Raw genomic sequence first — 23,655 nt, 5'->3', positions numbered from 1 at the left:
AAACTATTTAATGAACAGATTAACCCTTTCACTGCTACTGAGACCAGCTACCCATTGGGGTGTTGTTTCCTGCTTTACAAAATAGCTTAGATCACCTTGCAGAAGCATCTGATCACCTACCTTACAGTGTAGCTGGAGGGTCTATCCCTTTAATGCTGATCTCATTTGCTTAGAGAGAAAACAGGTAAAGTTTGCAGGTGCAAGAAAAACCGGATGATTTCAAGTCAGCTGATCAGTAAAGGCAGAAAGCATTTTTTACCAGGAGCTCTTTTAGACAGTCAGCTGACATAGGTGGAGCCTACAGGGGCATTCTGGGAAATGTTGTTTTTATGCTTCTTCTGATCCTGCAAGGAAGATGAACAGTCAATTAACATAAAAATCCAGAAACAATGTAGTCAACCTATTGTCTGGTACTGGATGTTACTTAACCCCTGGCATTGTCCAGTGTGCACTTTATTGCTTTGACTATTGCCTGGGGGGTTGTGACTCGTGAGTGTATCTACCTCTTAACACTTTGTCTGCCAAAGAGAGTTCATATTAGCAGCTATTTGTTGCAAAGTAAAATAAATGAAAACAATTTAATTATGTCCTTTTTTTTTATTATTGTTGAACAATTTATTTCAAGCCCTGCATTAAAATTCAAGCAGCTTTTAAAATGACCTAAACATGTTGTTTGATTTGCAGGTTACAGAATTTAGCACAATTTTTACTCAAAAGCAAGAAGTGTTTGGTGTCCTTTTTCAGTGATATTCTACTATAAACAAGAAATGCTCTTTTCGTTTGATTTTTTCCTTTTATGTGGCCAACTCCTGCAAAGGGGCATAATCATAGCCCCCCATAGAACATCCCAGCATCACTCCAGACAAGGATAGCACAGTGATTGACGGATACATATGTATGCTCGCTTATGATTGGCTCAACAGATGCACCATCATCGAAAGACGTAAAGACACATGCCAGGAATTACAAAAAAACAAAACAATAAATATATGTTAGTGTTACGCTATATTTACCAGCAATTTAATGCAGACATTTTGAAAATTGTTTAATTGTTCGAAAAAAGCACCAACATATTCTGCAGCAACATGCAATTGAGGAGTAAGTAACTGTCAAAAAAGTAATTGTGGCCTGTCATTTTGTCACCATTACACAATAGCTGCCTTAGAACTGATAACACAGAAATGTCAAAAACAGCTTTAACAAGCTCTGGCAGCCAGTGGGTTAAAATGTACTTCCCTGAAATTTGTGTTACTGTCACCTTCTGCCATGTGCACAGGAAGACACGCTAAAACTACAATTCCCAGAAGTCAATGGGCTTCTGCCACATCATCTTACACAGGCACAAAAAAAAACACTTAACTCATTCACTGCTAAAAGAATCCTATTGTACTTATCAGCACTGCTGTTTACTACCAAAACATCAACCTAACAACCTAACTAAAAAAGTATCCTTACTAGAAATAAATAATTTTATATTTAACCTTTATTATAATGCTCAGCTGATTTACACCCCATTGCTAAAGCCATTTCAGGTGTTTACATATTCATTTAATGTTTTACCCCTGTGAGGTACCTACACAATATGATATGTTCCTCATTATCTCCCAAACACTTCTAAAAAAAAAATAACTGGTTTGTATAAATACCCAAATACTGGAAAAAGCAACAGTACAAAATAAAAAATGTTTTAATCATTTGTGTAATTTTCTGTAGTGCATAACATAATGTGAAGCATTATTTCCTTAATATTACAAACACTTTATGGTTTCACTTTAGGCATCAATTGACCTTCATTCTAAATAAGGACATACAGCAAAATCAAATGTTGCTGATACGTAGCTGTAATGCCTATGCCCATCTAAGAGAGTACATTCTGTATCGTAGTTGTGTCTTGTAAATTATTATTATTATCATTTATTTGTATAGCGCCTCACAATTCCGTAGCGCTGTGAATACGGTGCTCCTGTACAAACAGCGGGAGTTCGACTTACCAGCCAGTGAGCAAACAGTCCCTAGGATCCTGCTGTAACAGACAATCACTTCCTGTTATCTGAATCATGGAAGTTATACGTTAAAGGGACAGTCAACACCAGAATTGTTGTTGTTTTAAAAGATAGATAATCCCTTAGTTACCAAGTCCCCAGTTTTGCATAACCAACACAGTTATAATTATACACGTTTTACCTCTGTAATTACCTTGTATCTAAGCCTCAGCAGACTGCCCTCTTATTTCAGTTCTTTTGACAGACTTGCATTTTAGCCAATCAGAGCTGTCTCAATGGTAAATTCACGTGCATGAGCTCAATGTTATCTATATGAAACACATGAACTAATGCCCTCTAGTGGTGAAAAACTATCAAAATGCATTTAGATTAGAGACAGCCTTCAAGGTCTAAGAAATTAGCATATGAACCTCCTAGGTTTAGCTTTCAACTAAGAATACCAAGAGAACAAAATTGGTGATAAAAGTAATTTGGAAATTTGTTTAAAATGACATGCCCTATTTGAAACATGAAAGTTTTTTTGGACTTGACTGTCCCTTTAACTTTATTTGACTGACTTTCAATTTCAAAAATAGACATCTGAAAACCCTAGAAATATATCTACATACTAATTTTAATAAAACACATATAAATTAATAGAAATATAGGAGACAGAAAACTGGTGGTATACATATTTCTGGCAGCTCTGGATCAGCCAATAGAATTGACGTTGCATTCTATTGGCTGATCCAATCAGCCAATCGGATTGAACTTCAATCCGATTGGCTGATTAAATCAACCAATCAGATTTTTCCTACCTTAATTCCGATTGGCTGATAGAATCCCATCAGCCAATCGGAATTCGAGGGACGCCATCTTGGATGACGTCATTTAAAGGAACCTTCATTCGTCGTTAGTAGTCGGGAAGAAGAGGATGCTCCGCGTTGGATGTCTTGAAGATGGACCAGCTCCGCGCCGGATGGATGAAGATAGAAGATGCCGCTTGGATGAAGACTTCTGCTGGATGGAGGACCTCTTCTGCCCCGATCGGATGAAGACTTCTGCCGGTCCGGATGTCCTCTTCTGGCCCATTGGTGCCCGGCTGGGTGAACACGGCTCAAGGTAGGGTGATCTTCAATGGGGTAGTGTTATTTTTTTTTAAGGGGGAATCGGGTGGGTTTTAGAGTAGGGGTGTGTGGGTGGTGGGTTGTAAATGTTGGGGGGGTCTTGTATTTTTTTTTACAGGTAAAAGAGCTGATTACTTGGGGGCAATGCCCCACAAAAAAAAAAGCCCTTTTAAGGGCTGGTAAAAGAACTGATTACTTTTGTAATTTAGTATAGGGTAGGGAATTTTATTATTTTGGGGAGCTTTTTTATTTTATTAGGGGGCTTAGATTAGGTGTAAATATATTAAAATTCTTGTAATATATTTTTATTTTTTGTAATTTAGTGTTTGTTTTTTTTGTAATATAGTTTAGTTTATTTAATTGTATTTTAGTTTAGATCATTGTAGGTAATTTATTTAATTAATTTATTGATAGTGTAGTGTTGGGTGTATTTGTAACTTAGGTTATGATTTATTTTACAGGTAATTTTGTAATTATTTTAACTAGGTAGCTATTAAATAGTTATTAACTATTTAATAGCTATTGTACCTAGTTAAAATAAATACAAAGTTGCCTGTAAAATAAATATAAATCCTAAAATAGCTACAATGTAATTATTAATTATATTGTAGCTATTTTAGGGTTTACTTTATAGGTAAGTATTTAGTTTTAAATAGGAATAATTTATTTAATTATAGTAAATTTATTTAGATTTCTTTAAATTATATTTAATTTAGGGGGGTGTTAGGGTTAGGGTTAGACTTAGGTTTAGGGGTTAATCACTTTATTATAGTAGCGGCGACGTTGGGGTCGACAGTTTAGGGGTTAATAATTGTAGGTAGGTGGCGGCGATGTTAGGGAGGGCAGATTAGGGGTTAATACATTTATTATAGTGGCGGCTATGTCCGGTAGGCAGCTTAGGGGTTAATAAGTGTAGGTAGGTGGCAGCGACGTTGGGGGGGGGCAGATTAGGGGTTAATAAATATAATCTAGGTGTCGGCGATGTTAGGGGCAGCAGATTAGGGGTTCATAGGGATAATGTAGGTGGCGGCAGTGTCCGGAGCGGCAGATTAGGGGTTAATAATATAATGCAGATGGCGACGATGTCGGGGGCGGCAGATTAGGCGTTAATAAGTGTAAGATTAGGGGTGTTTAGACTCGGGGTTCATTTTAGGGTGTTAGGTGTAGACTTAGAAAGTGTTTCCCCATAGGAAACAATTGGGCTGCGTTAGGAGCTGAACGCTGCTTTTTTTGCAGGTGTTAAGTTTTTTTTCAGCCAGCTCAGCCCCATTGTATCCTGTTGGGAAATTGTGCACGAGCACGTTTTTCCAGCTTACCGCTACCGTAAGCAACGCTGGTATTGAGGTTAGAAGTGGAGCTAAATTTTGCTCAACGCTCTCTTTTCTGAGGCTAACGCAGCCATTCAGAAAACTCGTAATACCAGCGTTGGCTTAAGGGAGCGCAAGAAAAAAAGGAGCGTTAGCTCCGCAAGTTTTTACCGACAAAACTCGTAATCTAGGTGATAGTAATGAAGAATCACACCCTGTAACTAATTAGAACATGCAATTGTATTAGAAATCTCCCTTTAAAATGGTCCATTTGCATTTGAGTCTTTGTAGACGTTTTGTTTCACAATAATTCTTCTAAACTATGTCTCAGTTTCTGTGAATGAAAATGTTCAGGAGCATTTTATATTGTATAGGGATATTTTTTAAAGTGAAAGTAAATCCTAGCGTTTTACAAACGCTAGGATTGACTTTTGAAACAAATAAAGGGGACTTTCATTCATGACGTATAAGATACTTCATGTAGAAAGCTCCATTATTTGTTTTAACCGATCGCCGTTTTTAGCTGCTACAGCAGCCCACGGCAAAAAAATTTTTTTACCCGTGGGCTGCAGTAGCAGCTAAGAGCGGCGATCGATTGAATCAAATAAAGGAGCTTTCTACATGAAGTATCTTATACGTCATGAATGAAAGTGCCCTTTATTTGTTTCAAAAGTCAATCCTAGCGTTTGTAAAACGCTAGGATTTACATTCACTTTAATGACTAAGTCCCTCCCTTTATGTTATTTTTTAAAAGGTTTATTATTTCTTATTATTAATACGTTATACACTAACCAAAACTAGTTAAATAATATTGAATACATAAAAGCATACTGTTTTGAGGTGTCATTAGATATTTAAAAATATGGTTTACTTTTTTCAAATATTCTGATATAGACTAATAGAATTCTGTATATAGAAGCCATTAATAATTTACAAAATATAATTTCTGTAAAGTTATGTAGCTATTCAAAAACATTTTTTTGTTGTTGCTATTAATGAGACTTAAGTGTTAGATATAATAAATTAAAAGTTATTGAACATTTATGAGCCTACAAAGCTTTTTTTACATTCAGTTGTCAACATTTCCAAAAAATTTCCAGGGACACTTTGCAGCAGAGCAAGCAAGCAAGCAGGTTACCGGAGTATTGACGACCTACTGTTCAACTGCTCTGCCCACTCCATTCTGTGATCAAAACACACACATGTGACAGTAATAGTATAATTATCTACAGTAGTAGCCAAGTAATCCCCCCTCTTTTACAACAAATCAGCTCCTTACCTAGTGTGCCAGTTTAAACATCGCTCACTCAGAGAAGGTGCAGTTTGAAGTCCCTGCCTAGACCTGCTCTGAGGTATCAAGCAGAGTACTTGCTACACGCACAACTCCACGGCAGTTCCTCCCCAGTAACAGGTGTCACACATGCCCTAGCTTAGCTGCAGCACCCCCAAATCTCCTGGAGGGGAAATTTCCAGGGACATACAAAAAAATACAGGGACTGTCCCTGGAAATTAAGGACTGTTGGCAACTATGCATTCTGATTATTTTTTCTTCAGTTAATATAATTTTGCTGTGATCTGGAGGACAGACCTCAAACATTATGTGAAATTATCTAAGTGTAACGACAGCTCTGCAACAATAAGATATTTAATTATATATGAAGCCAGATTTATCAAAGGATCCGGCTGCAGGCTCGCATGAGCGACCATGCAGCCGGGAGTTAAGAAACAGCTCTGTTCAGACCGCTGCTTCTTAAAGGGATATGAAACCCAAGTTTTTCTTATATGATTCAGATAGAGCATGTAATTTTAAGCAACTTTATAATTTACTCCTATTATAAATTTTTCTTTATTCTCTTAGTATCTTTTATTTGAAAAGCAGGTATATAAGCTCAGGAGCCAGACCATTTTTGTTTTGGTTGAGCATCTGGGTAGCGTTTGCTGATTGGTGGCTAAATCTAGCCACTAATCAAGCAAGTGGGTGCTACCCAGTGTGTTGAACCAAAAATAGGCTGGCTCCTAAGCTTACATTCCTGTTTAAAATAAAAAGATACCAAGAGAACGAGGAAAAATTGATAATGAGAGTAAAATAGAAAGTTGCTTAAAGTGATGGTAAACGATGCAAATACTACTAAACAGAAATCAATATACTGTATGTGTGTGATATATATGCAAAACGATTACTTTAAAAAAAAAAAATATATATATATATATATATATATAAGTAAATAATTAACATTTGATGACCTGTCAGGACAGGCTGTTATATATGTTCTGGATAGAGTCCAAGTAAACACTGAATCGTAGTAACTAATATTCAATGTTTACTTAGACGTCACTTTGTGCCACTCCAACCGCTACTACGCATGTGTGAAAATCACACAAACGCGCATATTGAGACATGAATATGATTCGACAGTTTCATTGCTTCGAAAAGAAATGTTTGTGCATGCGTGCATTGCACTATGTGCCATTACATAGCGTTTAGGCTATCAGTTGACACGCAATTTGATTTTATGTCAATTTAGAAAAGCAGGGAAAAAAAAAATTATCGAGTGGGGCCGGCGGGTGAATGCTGCATACATAGAACATAATACGGAGCAAAATTAGGTAAGATAATAAGAAAGAAAAAAATGTTTTATTTATATTTATTTATAATCTACTTTCCATTGCAACTTAGTAGTTTATAATAGTTTACCATCACTTTAAAATTGCACGCTCTATCTGAATCATGAAAGAAAAAATGTGGGTTTCATATCCCTTTAACCTACTTTCCCATCTGTTATATGGCGTATCTGCCCCCCAGACTTCTACAACTGGGAAGATTTACAGCTCCTGCTCGCACTATTGGCTTTGCACAAGTACGGGGCAGTGTTGCACACTAGCTGTAGTGCAATAATAAATTGAACACAGGTTTAGAGGATGAATCTGCCCCTGAGAGGATGAATCTGCCCCCACCTCCAGGACCCAAAGATCCTGCATGTCCCTGAACCAAGCCTCAGAAAGAGCGACAGTCTGCCCCCTATACGATCCAAAATAGGACTGGGGGCCGCCCCTTCATGGGGACTTAGTCTCTGCTGGCTTCTTACTCTGCTTGGATCTATTCCAGGACTGAGCTGGCTTACAAGAACTCTTGGTTTGCTCTGGCTTAGCAGAGGCCTCTGACGCTGGGCTTTTATCAGAACTAAAGGAATGAAAATACGAACTTTATCCCTTAGATTTGTTCTCCTCATCTTACTGTATTAAGGCACCCTAGGCCCCTGAAACCGTGGAGATAGTCAAACAAACTCTTTCCCTTAAAGGAGAGGGAAATAGACTTAGAAGTTATATCTGTCAGAGCACCTTACGGCCTGAACAGAAAACCTGAAATCTTAGCCATAGGCTAATTAATCTGCGTAATAACAGCACAGATAAAAGAATTAGTAACCCAGAAGGCCGTAATTCTTTCCTGAAAAATGTTGAGGAAACACTCCACCTTGAAAATTTTCGCGACGGAGACGCACCAAAAGGTAGCCGCACTAGCAACTGCCGCGGCAAGCGCCGCCCATAAAAGCAAATATCATATAGGTTGAAACATCCTCTTTAACAGAGTTTCCATCCTTATAACCGGCGGCTCTATGAACGACAAACTATCCTCACACGGGCTAGCATTATGTGTGGCAAGCGTAAAAATAGCGCCAATCAAGTAGGGATGGGAAAAAGAAAACCCACCCCCCCATAGAGAGCCCGGAACCGGGATCCTTAAAAGGCAGACAACGGGAAGAGGAATCTAATCCTGTTCCACTCGTCCTTAATAATGATTGTCATCAAATTTAGGACCCAGAGGTTCGTCTGGCAGCTCGGCCTTTGGAACCTCTAATGTAGTCAAAACCTCCTTTAGTAGAAAGCGTAAACGTTCTGTCCTAAATCTATAAACAGGATCCTCCACAGGTGGAGGATTATAGGCAGCAGACTCCAACCCTGAAAGTTCATACTCTGAAGTTTCAGAGAGACCCTCATCCTCCGATAACTGATCAGATATATCAGACAAATTACATGATGCCACCAGGGCAGGAGTGCAAGATTTAACCTTTCGCTTGCGCTTAGCAGTGCAAGGGAAAGCACTAATGGCCGCAGACACCACCGTATGAAACTGCGCAGTAACGTCTGGAGATAAAAGGCCCCCTCCAGATGGAGGATTAGCAGTGCAATGGGAAGCTGCATGTGTATACCAGATGCATGTAGGGTGTGCACCTCACTGGACGAGGAGGTGGGCAGCTCAGTGGTATCAAACATGTCAACCTTATTTGATATAATCCCCTTATCAAGGCATATGGAACATAATTGAGAGGGCGGATATTCCAGAGCTCCCTCACAATATATAAACAGGCATAACTCTTTGAAATAGAGGAAAACCCTCTAATGAATCAGAATCATTCATAGCTAAAGTACTATATGCGGAGGACTACAGAAAAAATGAACTTTATTAAAAAAAAATGGCACCTTTACACCCCCAATGACTGGGGCACTCACCACCTCCAATGACCCAGACAGAACAGAGATAAAAACTCCTCTCTGGTAGTAACTCAATCAAGCGAAAGGAAATTAAAGCCTCGACCATTAGATACCTTATTTTTCAAATAAAGATAGCAAGTGAACGAAGAAAAATTGATAATAGGAGTAAATTAGAAAGTTGCTTAAAATTGAATGCTCTATCTGAATCACAAAAGAAAAATTTTGGGTTCAGTGTCCCTTTAAGCTGCGTAACCTTCAAAGTGAAAGAGAAACCTGTATGTTCCATCTCAGCCTATGAGCCCATAAACATCTTACACATAAAGCAGCATAAAGTCAAATAAAGCAGATATGATTAAACCCAACTGTTCATAATCCCCCTCAGGAGATATTAACCCTTGATTCCATATAGATAAAAGGAGCCAAACTGTGACCCTGTCTTCTAGCATTTGCAATATGTGTAAAAAATTAAACGATCTTACCAGAATCTATGCCGTGGAACAGTAACACGGTCCTTCAAGTTTGACAGATTGTAGCAGCGCTTCTAACATGGACTTGAGTGAAGAAAGCAGGCAGCGAAACTCGTCAACGCTGATTGCTTAAGGAGCTGCTAATATGAGTCTGGATGGTTTTGCCGAAAGACTCTACCTGCATTTCCAGACTCTAACTTTCGTCAATGCTCTCACTGAGAGGCTGACAAGACTACTTAAAACTCCAGTCCCATCTTGAAGGGCAAATACCCTTCCTAAATAACGACTCCAAAATCTTCTGACACTTCTCTGCCAACCCGGTGGTTTTCTTTCTACAGCAGGGTGCGTTTATGTTGCTGGACTTGTTTCTTGGAGCGGTGGTGGATCACTTCTTTTCTTTACGGCACCTGCTATTCTTTGTATTGTCTTTGTATATTTGTATTTGCCTTATTGCCGACGTCAATGGACATTGGAAGGGGGGGTGTCATTTGCAGCGTGAAGACCAGTGCGTTGTTAGACTTACCGCTACACGGAGGAAGATTTTCTGAGCGCTGCCCTAAAGTTTGTTTGTTGTTATTTTTATATACTTTATAACATTTAAATCACTAAATGTCTGCCTGTTTCTCAGCCACTAAAGACAGCTTCTTATCATATGTTTCTTTATTTGCTTTTCACAACAAGACACTAAAGGGTGTAACACACTGCAAGGGGAGCGGCGTGCAGCATGTAGATGTGGCTGTGCACGCTCAGTGTGTCCTGCCTTTTCATCTCTGAGCACTCTGCTGCATCAAGTCGTGTAGCTGAGCGCTCAGAGATTAAATATTTGAACTTCAGAAGCGATGCGACGCAGTGTGAAGCAGCTGCTTTGCCTTGCACTGCATCGCTTGCAGTGTGTCACAGCCTTAATGCTGCTTGGTGTCTAAATGTAGCCACCAATCAGCAAGCGCTATCCAGGGTGCCGAACCTAAAATGGGCTGGATCCTAAGCTTTTACATTCTTGCTTTTTCAAATAAAGGTACCAAGAGAACGAAGAAAAATTAATAGTAGAAGTAAATTAGAAAGTTGCTTAAAATTGAATATGAAAGTTTAATTTTGACTAGACTATCCCTTTAAAGACAGCAAAAAAAAGACAAAATGTTCCTTGTCCACTGCAATGTCTTACTTGTCCGGGACAAGTGGACTACATGGGTGGAAAAATATCACTTGCTAGTCAGGGGTTACAATATACTAGCCCAAAAAGTTACGAGTCCATGCAAAGTTAAATATAGGAAAAAAGTAAAATTATTTACTCGCCTGCTGTATTTCGTACTCAGCCAGAGTAATCTGGGAAAATGATATGCAACTTGAAGGGATACTAACCCCACATTTTTTATTTCGTGATTCAGATAGAGCATGCAATTTTAAGCAACTTTCTAATTTACTCCTATTATCAACTTTTCTTTGTTCTCATGTTATCTTGATTTGAAAAAGCAGTAATAAAAGGTTAGGAGCTGGCCCATTTTTAGTTCAGCACCTTGGTAGAGCTTGCTGATTGGTTTGCTACATTTAGCCACAAATCTGCAAGTGCTACCCAGGTTCTGAACAAAAAACGGTCCAGCTCTAAAGCTTACAGTACTGCTTTTTCAAATCAAGATAGCATGAGAACAAAGAAAAATTGATAATAGGAGTAAATTAGAAAGGTGCTTAAAATCTAATGCTCTATCTGAATCATGAAAGAAAAAAAATTGGGTTTAGTATCCCTTAAACTACACAATGTTCCACCCTTTTTGCTTCAAAATCCCCTCATAGCAAAGAAAATGGATACTTGCAGCAAAGGGGTGGGGCATTGTGTAGGTCATTTGCATATAACTCCCCAGTAAAAAAATGGTAGTCCTGATAGTTCAGATGGGCTATACAATCTATTCCCTCTAATGCTGGAATTTTATTATTTTTATAATCCATTGTAAAGTGCCAACAGATACTACAGTACTATAAAGGGTATAGAATAGAGTCAGTTCCGTTCCTCTCCACCAATACAAGAGTGGGAGTTGTTTATATGAGCCAATAAGCAATAGATGCCTTGAAACTTGTTTTGTGTTTTTCTTTTCTTAGATGATGATACACAGAGAGATGATAGCATATACTGTAGGTATGTGTTTTCCTTTAAAACCAAATGTTATTTAGATATCAGTTATGAACCAGTATAACATTAATCTTCTACCTTGCTCTCAAAGTATTCATAAATTACAAAATATATTGTATAATCTCAGATACATAATTCTAAAGAGTATCAGAACTATTTATATCAGATTATGTTTGATTTGACTGCTTAAGACATAATTCTTTTTGAGACAGTTGAATTTAATTAATATATTATGACCACTATAAACCTATCTGAAGATTTCTGTAAGAGGAAGGATAAAAATTTGCAGGATATAGAAAAAAACGGTTGCTTCATTATGTGATATCAGTAAAATTAAAGAACAAGATGTAGATGATAGGGAACAAGGATTACAAATTTTGGGAGATTTGATTAGAAAACATAGAAGGTCCTTTTGGAATAAAGGTATTTATGATAAATATCTGGCAAGAGATATCATACCAAGAGGACTTAGGCGGAATTCAGCATTGAACATGAGCCCCCTGCCTGCGCACAGCCAATCAAGCGCGGGCAGGAACAGCCAATCAAGAGCGGGCAGGAGCTGTCAATCTCCCCCGGTCGGACTATACCAGGGAGAATGAAATTCGCCACTTTAGAAGTGGTGAAAGGTTAGGAAAGCAGCAGTCTGATGACCGCTGCTTGTTAAATACGGCGTGCAGGTTCTCTTGTGAGAACCTGCAGTCGTATGGGGTCGAAAAGCTTGTGAAGCCTTTGATAAATCGACCCCTTAGGGTAAGATTATGTCCAACACATGCATTTCATATTGACTCATATAAAGATAGATGGGAACAGGAAGATCCCATAGGAATTGGAAATGCAAACGCTAAATACATTAGTAGATTTGTAGCATGAAAGCGAAGGGTTAACTCATTTTGAACCAAATACATACTTAGATGAGAAGCTTAAATTGAGATCTCACTTCATGCCACATTTAAATAAATCTTAAATAAAAAAAAAAAAATACTAAAAATGGAGTATAAAAAATTTCCAACCTGAATAAGGGTGAAATAACAGCCCTTAAAGTGAATGTAAATTTTAATGAATGAGTGCCCGGTTTTTAAAAATACTATTAAAAACAGGGGCACGTTCATTCATTAAACTTTACATTGCAGCGTTTTTATTTAAATACTTACCTTTTCTTTAGGAAACCCCAGACCGTGATCCTCCACCCGCAGCTCTTCTGTACTTAGCACTTAAAGGGATAGCATAGTCAAAATTAAACTTTTATGATTCAGATAGAGGATGCAATTTTAAGCAATTTTTCTAATTTACTCATATTATCAATTTTTCTTCGTTCTCTTGATATCTTTATTTTAAAAAGCTGGAATGTAAGCTTAGAAGCCAGCCCATTTTTGGTTCAGCATCTGGATAGCGCTTGCTGATTAGTGTCAAAATGTAGCCATCCAATCAGCAAGAGCTATCCAGGTGCTGATCCAAAAATGGGCTGGCTCCTAGACTTACTTTCCAGCTTTTTAAAATAAAGATACCAAGAGAACAAAGAAAAAATGATAATAGGAGTAAGTTAGAAAGTTGCTTAAAATTGCATGCTCTGTCTGAATAATGGACGTTTATTTTTGACTAGACTATCCCTTTAAATGACGAAACTGGCTTCCTCCAATCACGGCGTGGCCTCACGAGATAGACGCTCTGGGGTGCACACCATGATTGGAGGAAGCCGGTTTAGTCATTGCTGAGGTAAGTACAGCAGGAGCTGCTGGCGTAGGATCGCCGGTCTGGGTTTGCTAAAGAAAAGGTAAGTATTTAAAAAAAACTGCAATGTAAAGTTTCATAAATCATGAATAGTATTTTACAAAACCAGGCACTTATTCATTCAACTTTACATTCACTTTAATGAGATTAGTATTTGGGATGATGTTTTGATAAAACCCTGGGAAAAAGGAGGTACTATTGTTATATGGGAGAAATAGCTTTGCATTGCTAAAGCAAATAGACAACTCGGTAGAAAATGCTATAAATCACTGTTTTCTAATCCTACATCACAATTACTTCAAACATATAACAGCTTAATTAATGATGCAAGGTTGAAAGGATTAATAAGTGAAAAAGAATGGAAATTTCTACCAGTAAAATCTTCCAAAGTATCCACCTTTTACCTACTTCCAAAGGTCCACAAAAATAGGGATAAACTGTCTCTAGCATAGGTAGTCTGTGTGAACTGGCCAGTCAATTGTCTGATTTGTATTTGAAATGCATAGTGTGGCCCCTCCTGTCCTTTGTTAAAGACACGATGCACCACTAAATACAGTAGAATTGCATAATTAACAAGTGCATAATAAATAGACAATGCAATAACAAACGCTGACTTTCACAAAAGCAGTAGAATTTTTTTCTGGCACATTTATTTTTTCGCCCATTTGCCAGACCCCTGTACAATGTGACAGTCATCAGCCAATCACAGACTATTATACGTATATACCCTGTGAGCTTGTGCACATGCTCAGTAGGAGCTGTGGTGCCTCAACAAATGTGCATATAAAAAGATTGTGCAAAAACTAAACCCAAGTTGGCAGTCTTAGTTTTACAAGGAATCAAAATGGGTATACGAGGTAGCGGTGTAGAATCCATTTTACTACAAGCTGAGTGTAAATTGATTTTTTTTTGCTTACAGTCCTTAAAGTGAAATGAAACCCAATTTTTTTCTTTCAAGATTCAGATAGAGAATACATTTTTAAACAACTTTCTAATTTACATCTATTGTCTAATTTGTTTAATTATCTTGGTATCATTTGTTAAAGAAGCAGCAATGACTGCTGGTTTCTAACTGAACACATGGGTGAGCCAATGACAATCTGTATATAAATTAATCCACCAATCAGCAGCTAGAACATAGGTTCTGTGCTGCTCCTGAGCTTTCCAGGATAAACCATACAGCAAAGGATAACAAGAGAAGGAAACAAATTAAATAATAGAAGTAAATTGCAAAGTTTTTATAATTATATACTGAATCATGAAAGAAAAAGTTTGGGTTTCCTGTCCCTTTAAAGGACCAGTAAATACAGTAAATTTGCATGATCAACAAATGAATTATAAATAAAGACAATGCCATAGCATAGTCTGAACTTAGTTCAAATTAGTATTTTTTTTTCTTACAAATTTCAGTTATATGTCTAGTTCCACTCCCCTGTACCATGTGACAGCCATCAGCCAATCACAATGCACATTTTGTTAAAGGAAGTAAATTGCAAAGTTGAAAATTGCTGCTCTGAATCATGAAAGTTTTGAGTTTTGACTTGAGAGTCCCTTTAATGCTGAAATTAAAATGCAGGCTATAATTTTTTTTGTAAAATATTAGTTATTATCCTAAGCCCTCTAAAATGGGAACTTTGGGGGTACACAAAATCTTTTATAACCATACATGTTTTAGATACTGTATACTATTATTAGAAGGGACCTAGCAAGGTAATATGCCATGAATTATAAATGTAATAATGGTTTATTGTGAAATTGCTGAAACGGCTGAAATAAAAAACAAACAATATATTATGTGTGGGTCACTCACTGAAATCTGATTTACCATAGGGTTTAAAGGAACATTCCGGTCAAAATTTAAATGCACATAGATGAATTACATCTTTGAATAGAAACAAATTTGCAATATAGATGTATTAGCAAAAATGCTTCTAGTAAAAGTTATCACTGTTTTAGTGTTAACATTTTTCTCTGCATGTGCATGTGAAGTATAAATAGATATTCTCACAGCACTGGCAATTTAAATACTGCAGTTGTTTAGATCATTAGTGGGACTTGTATCATGTCAGCTTAACAAATTGAGTCATTACCAGATGTTAAAAGCACCTTAGGCTCTCTGAGCAAGTGCTGTGTTTAAAATGCTGGTGCACGGTGCATACTTAAATACACATTTGAAACAGCTATAGCTTTTATTAGAAGCATTTTTGCTAATGCATGTATATTACAAAAATGATTCTATTCAAGACTACAATGAATCCATGTAAAGTAAATTTTTGGCTGGAATGTCCCTTTAAGACAGTCCATGTAGAAAAAAACGTTGGAGATGAAAATAAGGCTTAACAGCGAAAGAGTAATAAAGATTTATGTTTTATTTTGGGTCATTGCCCCTATCTGTGTGGTATAGAATTAATAAGTGAGTGCTCTGTAAGTGATTATTTTACTCTTCTCTTTCTACAAATCAAAATGTACACAGCCCCTACGTTACATATGATTGAGTGTATATATACACGGAATTACTAAAGTTGAAATTATTTTATTGAGCAGCCATCTTGAGACTTGAGAGCAGGGAGCGGATCCCATTACGTTTGAGTTTCCTGCACATTGGTTGGTTAATGTCTGTGAAGACTACGCCCTGTTCTTGGCTCGCGCCATTTTGTAGATAACCCAGACAAGGAAAGAGGAAGATCTATTTCATGCGCAGCCAATCACTAGCCAGGGCAGATACATTCTCTGCACGGTGATTGGATAGTGCTTGTGAAGAGGGACAGTCCATTTCTAACCGCCGCCATTTTGCGGCAGTGGTCCGTGGTTATAAGAGCAAGAGGCGCCTGGCGGGCCTCTGTTCACCAACGGCAGATCTCAGGTAGGCACACACCTGGGAGCGGAAACAATTACTTGTGAATTTACAGATCAGATTTAATTATTTTTCTTCTTTGATTTAGTTCTGGTCCGTATGAGATGAGCTACGGCCGTCCTCCGCCAGACGTAGAGGGAATGACGTCCCTCAAAGTAGATAATCTCACTTACCGCACATCTCCAGAGACCCTCCGCAGAGTTTTCGAGAAATATGGCCGAGTAGGGGATGTTTATATACCACGCGATCGTTACACCAAAGAGAGCCGTGGCTTCGCTTTTGTTCGCTTCCACGATAAGAGGGATGCCGAAGACGCAATGGACGCCATGGATGGGGCCGTGCTAGATGGCCGAGAACTGCGGGTACAAATGGCGCGGTACGGGCGGCCTCCAGATTCCCATCACAGCCGCAGAGGGCCACCGCCAAGAAGATATGGAGGGAGTGATTATGGCGGTCGGCGGAGCAGGAGGTGAGCAATTCTGAAAGAAAGGTTTACGTTAGGGGTAGACTGGTAGGCCTCAACCACGTGGTCTCACAAGATGGCGCTTACATTGTCTGCGACGTGATAGCCTCACACTCTAATACATACACGTGTGTATCAACGCTGATGAGTTAAATTGGTACCGAATACGTATTTTTTGTTTCACGATTCAGAATGGGAATGTAATTTTAAGCAACTTTCTAAATTACTCTTATTTTTCTTCCATCTCTTTTCCTTATTGGAAAATAAGGAAAGCTTAGGAGCTGGCTAACCTTTGTTAAGCACCTGGGTAGCAGTCAGCAAGTGCTACCCAGGTACTGAACCAAAGATGAGCTGCCTGGTAAGCTTATTACTGTTTTTCGTTTTTTTCCTTGAGAACAAATAAAACATTAAAAGGGGTAAATTAGAAAGTTGATTATAACTGCATGATCTGGACCATGGAAGAGAAAAATTGGGTTCAGTATCCTTGAGGGGCATTGTAGGCTACGATTCCCTATAGTGTGCCAGAGACCACTGTTTATTAAAAGGAAAAGTCGTTATTACTAGATGAAAGGTTAAAGGGACATTATACACATTTTTTCTTTGTATAAATGTTTTGTAGATCTTTTTATATAGCCCATAATTTTTTTTTTTAAATAAATGTATAGTTTTGCTTATTTTTAAATAACATTGCTCTGATTTTCAGATTCCTAACCAAGCCCCAAATTTTGATGTAAATAGTCAGCTACCTTCTCCAGCTTGCTCCTGTTTGTGTAAAGGGTCTTTTCATATGCAAAAGAAGGGGAGGGGGGAGTGTCTTATTTGCCACTTGCAGTGGGCTTTCCAGCTGCCTTTTCAACAGAGCCAAACTGACAGCTTCTAAGTTTTTAAACAGTTTTATACTGGATTTTTATATCGGTATTTGCATCTTATTCTTTATAGTAGTGTCTATTACATGCAGTTATATGAAAATGAGTATATACTGTCCCTTTAATAGGATGACCCATTTCTAAATGGCTGTGTGCAAATTCAGCGAAAAAGTATATCTATTTAGGGATATTTGTGTGAAATGCACACAAATATCCCTAAAGAATAGATATATTACTTTTTTGTTTTCCTTGTGGACTTTATACTCTGCAGTTGGTATCATAGCTGGTAACAGTTTTACAATTCAGAAAACCTTTTTCATATAACTGCATGTAATAGACACTACTATAAAGAATAAGATGCACAGATACTGATATAAAAATCCAGTATAAAACTGTTTAAAAACGTACTTAGAAGCTGTCAGTTTGGCTCTGTTGAAAAGGCAGCTGGAAAGCCCACTGCAAGTGGGAAATAAGACCCTCCCCCCTTTTGCACATGAAAAGACCCTTTACACAAACAGGAGCAAGCTGGAGAAGGTAGCTGACGGTATTCAAATAAAACTTTGGGGCTTGGTTAGGAGTCTGCAAATCAGAGCAATGTTTAAAAATGAGCAAAATTATGGGCTTTATGAATAGATCTACAAAACATTCATGCAAAGAAAAAATGTGTAATGGCCCTTTAAAGTGAATGTCAAGTTTGACCAATGTGTGCTGTTTTTTTTATAAAAAAAACCTAATAAAAACAGGGGCACTTTCATTGATCAAACGTTACTTTTCACTTGTTTTGTTAAAATACTCAGTTTATTCTTGAAAGCAGACTGTCCGTTGCAAGTCTCTTCATATGTCAAAAGACTAATCTGGCTTCCTCCAATCGCGGCTTAGTCTCGGGCAATGTTTGCTCAGAGGGGAACTGTGATTGGAGGAAGCCAGATTAGTCTTTGCTGATGTATGAGAAGGCTTGTGATGAGTGGGGGAAGCGCTGGAGCAGCTTTCAAGAATAAAAGGTGAGTATTTTAACCAAACCAGTGAAATGTAAGTTTGAATGAAAGTGCCCCAGATTATAGGATTTTGGAAAAACGGGCACATATTCGTCAAACTTTACATTCACTTTAAGCCTACACAAATTATGCACAAAGAACATAGTACATTTTATTTAAAATCTGGATACTTGGTTAAAATGGCATGTTCTATATATCTTAAAATTACTGTCCATTGAAGGGAAATCCAAAATGTTCATTATTCAGAATGATCTAACTTGATTAAAACCTGTTTTACATTAAACACTTAAGTCTTACTCCCCACATTACCAAATACATTTATTGCAATAATTAAAGCAACATGTTTACTGCTTGAATTAACTTGTTTCTGGGAAACAAGTTTAAAAATACTACATGGGTTTTTTAATCTTACATGAGAGCTCCTGCATTGTTTCACAACTATTACTGTTGTGGTTTGGTGGGGGCCTGTGCTGCTACAGAAGATAGTCGGTTCTTGGAGCATGTTGTACATACTAATTGGACATTCAAATAGGTCTGTTTGGTTATTTAAGATTCATGGGGGTATTCCAAACTTTGTAATAAATGGCAACATAAGTCTAATTACAAGGTTTTAACACTCTTTAATGGCAACTCAGGTGTTTTTTTTTTTTTTTGTTGTTGTTGCATCTAGCAGTGGTTTTCTTAGTTTCAGAAACCATTTTTGGCTGCATAAAGACCTATTTTTCCTGAATGACAAGTTTTAGCAAGCTGTCTGGCAGACACAAAGAATCATAATTTTTTTGTTTATTTTTAATCCAGCCCAAGAAGGCGTCGGCGTAGCAGATCAAGAAGCAAGAGCAGATCACGATCTCGGAGCAGGTCTAGATACAGCCGTTCAAAGTCCCGCTCCAGGACAAGATCACGATCCCGTTCCACTTCAAAGTCTCGTTCAGCCCGCAGATCAAAGTCCAAGTCTTCCTCTGCGTCCAGGTCAAGATCCCGCTCCAGGTCAAGATCTAGGTCCAGGAATTCACCTCCTCCTCCGCCGCCGCCTCCTGCACGGAACTCAAAATCACGATCCAAGTCTAAAAGTCCTCCCAAGTCTCCAGAAGAGGAAGGAGCAGTGTCTTCATAAAATGAAGGTAACCTTTTCATAGTGTGCTCTGCATGGGGTTTTGTGTGAATTTAGTGTTGTCTTTGCCCAGTAGTAAAACAGTGCATTGATGCCCAGATTCTGTCCCCAAGGGTTACATACTTTTCAGGTTTTCTTTCTGTAAATTTTGTATAATCAAAGTAACAAGTGGGTTATAATTTAATAATAAGTATTGATATCCTGGCTGGCTTGTAATCTGTCAGAGTTGGCATCCTTGATGTTTTAGACAGAATTCTGGGCTTTATATATTGGACTTGTCATGTAGACCGCAATGTTTTTTAACTGTAAACTAAATGGGTTTTGGGGGCTTAATTTGAAATTACTGTTTAAACCAATATCTGCATTTTCCCCTTAAAGCTGCGGGCTCCAGTTGCTTAAGGAGTATTGAGCTGTATTGCAGATAAATAAGTGATTTTTCCTGATCCTCCAGGGACCAGTTTCTATGGGCGTTTATTGGAGCAGGTTTGTTTCTGATTTTAAAGATGCACTATCCTGGCCTCTAGACTGATTAAAAGTAATTGCAGGTCATCAGTTAATACCACTTCATCCAAGAAACTTTAGTGTTAAATTAATAAGAGATACCCTGTTATGTATAAGGTTAGTCTAAAATTACACTATAGGGAGATCTGTTAAAATTATGCAATCTGGGTGGCCAACATGGATAGTGTGTCTTTAATCTGTAAACTGTTTGGTCTTTCAGCTGTGAATAAATTTTTCACAAAGTTGCACATTTTCTCATTCTTCATAGTCCTTGTAGGGCTATTTGTCAAATGTTTTGCTTTAGAAACCAGATTTAATGATATTCCTGTGATCACATGTGCTTCAGTATCTCAGATTCTTAGTGTCAGTAGGCTATCAAAATCTGGTTTCTCAAGCTTTCCAGGGATACAGTGGACTGCTGTTTGCAAGATGTTTTTTTAAGAGTTATTGGGTTTAACTAACCTTATAAATTCCCGCTTGTCACTGGACAGTGTTAGGATACATTTTAATTATGGCACCAATATTTGACATAGATCAAAGCATGTTAATGCTTTACAATAAGGTAGGTAAAGCTACTGGCATATGCTTACATAGAATTAGGTGCCCCTAGCATACTCCAAGAATAGGGCAGTCTGCAACTTACTGTCCTATATAGGGAAGCTAGGCTTTCAGTTTGGTAAACTCCATTTAAAAATAGTATTTTGAAAATCACTTAAGTTATATAGTATCTGAGTCTAGTTTGAAAGTGTGTTAAAGAAATCTGACTAATCTGGTTTAACCTGCACAGCTGTATCACCAATTGTAGTCTCTCATGCATTGGTGCATGTTGGACCTATAGTATCTCTATTAACTGATAAAAGCAACAAAATCCTCACTGTTTTTTATTCTCCTGTAACTAGAGTCTTCAGAAGGAATTCTACATGCTGGACATTGGTGTGATAATCGTTCACTAGTCCTTCCACTCACGGAAAGCCCCTTGGAGCAAGAAACAGCCTACCGAAAAGGTGGTTATTTGTAATTTGTTAGACTTTTTACCTGTTTAAGTTCAGCCTTGAGGCAGACTTTGCATTTTATGTGCCATTTTGTTGCTGTTATTCAAATTTCTTGTAATTTAGTGAAGTGAACGACTACAGATTTCATTATTGGCTTGGATTTTTGAGGTAATTCATTTTGTCTAAAATCTGAAACCTGGAAAAGGAGTGCGTATCTCCGGTTTCTATAACTAATGGCATGCCCTAGACCTGAAATTAAACCAGAGACATCACAATTTCCTTGCTGAATACCTTGTATTTGTCATATGTAAATTGTCTTAAATGTACTTTCATTTTAGTAAGAATGGTATCTGATCACCCAAATTTCTTACAAATGTTCATGTAACGATTTTGCAAGGGAGTGTTTTTATTTGATTATCATCCTAATTTCTTCTCTTATGTATTTTTGTGCACTAGGCGCAGTTGTGTAGCAGTTGAGTAATGCTGGTTAGCTGTTAAGGTGGCGTGTTGCAGTGCAGAGTGCTTGGCTGTTTCCTGTTTTCTCCTGATTGCTCCTGTGTAACGATGCCTTGTCGTGCAGCAAAAGCAAATGGCTGTCCAGTTTGTTAGAATGTCTGACAACTGCACTTCCAGTCACCCGGGTCTTGCATAAAAATAATGGAGCATACAGTGAGCACATCTAGCTGATAAAACACCTTTTTCAGAATCTGGTAAATATGAGCATCTTTATATTGTCTAAAGCAGGTGTCATTCCAATGTATGTGTTTAATATATCTGGCTCTAACATTCTGTACTATAACCACTGTACTATGGTTAATAAACTTTTTTTTTCTCAATTTTTTTTCTGTGTTTATTATTAAATAGGCCCTATGGCTTTTTCAAACAAGTAATTTCCTTTTTAATGTTCATCTGTTTTGGAAGATTTAGCTGGTTATGTATGCACGAGTGCAGTCATTCAAAAGACAAAAACAAATTTACAATAGCGGTTAATTTGAAAGCTCCTTAAAATTGCATACTCTATCTGAATCATGAGAGAGAAAAAAATTGGATTTAGAATCCCTTTCAGTTTGCAAAAAGATTTGTAGTAAGGCTGAGAATAAACTTTTCAGGGCAAAATAAATGCTGCAACATGGTCCTACTGTACATAACTTTTGTAGTTTAATACGTGAAACTTAAACTTCACATTAAACTGCATACTAGAAGACTGTCTGCCGGCACCTAAGATGGTGGTGACCAGTGGGGGAGGGGTAAAGTTGTGGGAGGGTTATCTCTGCACTATAGCTAAAATTAACTTTACAGGCTACATGATCCTTCTAGTGCCAGGAATTTCAGAAGTGGTGCGCAGCTGCAATTAGCAGCCTTCTAATTGGTAAAAAGCCAAGCATGTCTGTCTGTGAGGATAGGGTCGTAGGGAAGCTTTTACATTTGTTTCATTTATTTAAAGACAAGCTAGTACACAAATGGCAACAATAGCCACACGGGTACCTGTAAGAGGTGCCAAGTAACAAGGATATAAAATGATATGAAAATATATATGGTGTGTATATATACAGAAGATAATCGAATGTGGGGCAATCAAACGATTAAGTGAAAAAATCTACAATGTACTCCACTGATCACAAGCTCAGATCCACAAATGATTAACATATATGTATAGGTGGCCTATTGATCTAAATAGTTAGAACCAGCATGTGGTGTATGAGGAATGGCATACAGTGTAAGAAAACCCCAATACATTAACTAATAGGCATACATACATATACAAATCCGTTCATGTAAACAAAAAGACCAAACTGATTGTCCAAAAAAGACTAACCAATATGTGGTAGTCCTAATATGAATCAAGTAGTCTCAAAGCAAAGATCCAAAACTGGAGGCAGCTCCTCTAGAGTCACGCCACAACACAAGATAAGATCTATAACAAAGAAAATAGAGGGCACCGCAGATCAGATAACTCCACAAGAGAAGACAGTAGGTGTTGGGAATCTTACGTGCTATAAAGCACTAGTGTGCAGTATAGGCAGTCTGGAACCAACCAGTCGTCGGTAGACTCAATGCAAATCTAACGGATGGAATCCTCATCCCACCAAGGGGAGTCCAGAGATCCCAGGAGTAAATGGAGGTCCGTTAGGCTCGATATTAGGGTAGTCAGCAGATAGATCCTTGTCCCACCAGGGAGAGTCCAGAGGTCCCAGGCGTAGATGGAAAGATAAAAACTGGTGGTCTCAAATTATACTCATGTATTTTCAGAATTGTGTCAAATACTAGAAAATTTCATGTCCACACCGGGGTTATATCCAAATCGTCTCAAGATGGCGAATTACTAAATAGTAATTCGCCATCTTGAGAAGATTTGGATATAATTTGAGACCACCAGTTTCTTTCCATCTACTCCTGGGACCTCTGGACTCTCCCTGGTGGGACGAAGATTGATCTGCTGACTACCCTAATATCGAGCCTAATGGACCTCCATTTACTCCTGGATCTCTGGACTCCCCTTGTTGGGACGAGGATTCCATCCGTTGGATTTTCATTGAGTCTACCGGACAACTGGTTGGTTCCGGACTGCCTATACTGCACCCTAGTGCTTTATACCAACTCCTACTGTCATCTCTTGTGGATTTATCTGATCTGCAATGTGGCACCCTC

General features: G+C 38.0%; 2 protein-coding genes across 3 annotated transcripts in view; one reads left to right on the top strand and one right to left on the bottom strand.

Moving 5' to 3' along the window:
- The window catches only part of MFSD11 (major facilitator superfamily domain containing 11), a 143,811-nt gene extending 138,030 nt beyond the window's left edge, over nucleotides 1-5,781 (bottom strand). Inside the window, exons 1-2 of the mRNA XM_053709569.1 lie at nucleotides 5,696-5,781; nucleotides 121-344 (exon numbers count right to left, since the gene is read on the bottom strand). The gene's annotated coding sequence lies outside the window, so the exon portion shown is untranslated. The remainder of the gene's footprint in view (nucleotides 1-120; nucleotides 345-5,695) is intronic.
- A 10,194-nt stretch (nucleotides 5,782-15,975) lies between these two features.
- On the top strand, nucleotides 15,976-21,842 carry SRSF2 (serine and arginine rich splicing factor 2). Of its 2 annotated transcripts, XR_008401946.1 has the most exons (5): nucleotides 15,976-16,087; nucleotides 16,167-16,547; nucleotides 19,201-19,523; nucleotides 20,914-21,018; nucleotides 21,463-21,842. XR_008401946.1 is itself a non-coding variant. In XM_053709556.1 (4 exons), the coding sequence occupies exons 2-3, from the start codon at nucleotides 16,183-16,185 to the stop codon at nucleotides 19,514-19,516; spliced, it is 681 nt and encodes a 226-aa protein (XP_053565531.1). In that variant the 5' UTR covers nucleotides 15,976-16,087; nucleotides 16,167-16,182; the 3' UTR covers nucleotides 19,517-19,523; nucleotides 20,914-21,842. The 2 variants fall into 2 exon arrangements, 1 of the variants encoding a protein (XP_053565531.1); XM_053709556.1 differs by having other exon boundaries at nucleotides 20,914-21,842.
- The last annotated feature ends 1,813 nt before the right edge of the window (nucleotides 21,843-23,655 follow it).

This window comes from Bombina bombina, chromosome 1 (assembly GCF_027579735.1).
Source record: "Bombina bombina isolate aBomBom1 chromosome 1, aBomBom1.pri, whole genome shotgun sequence".
In the NCBI taxonomy this organism is placed as follows: domain Eukaryota; kingdom Metazoa; phylum Chordata; class Amphibia; order Anura; family Bombinatoridae; genus Bombina; species Bombina bombina.
Note: the sequence above shows the minus strand (reverse complement) of the source record. Positions and strands in the feature narration are given on the sequence as shown.

Bases quoted from the DNA above. Each gene is read 5' to 3' on its own strand.
- SRSF2 (XM_053709556.1), top strand. From the start codon at position 16,183: ATGAGCTACGGCCGTCCTCCGCCAGACGTAGAGGGAATGACGTCCCTC. The intron at 16,548-19,200 runs GTGAGCAATTCT...TTTTTAATCCAG, and splicing joins GGCGGTCGGCGGAGCAGGAG to CCCAAGAAGGCGTCGGCGTA.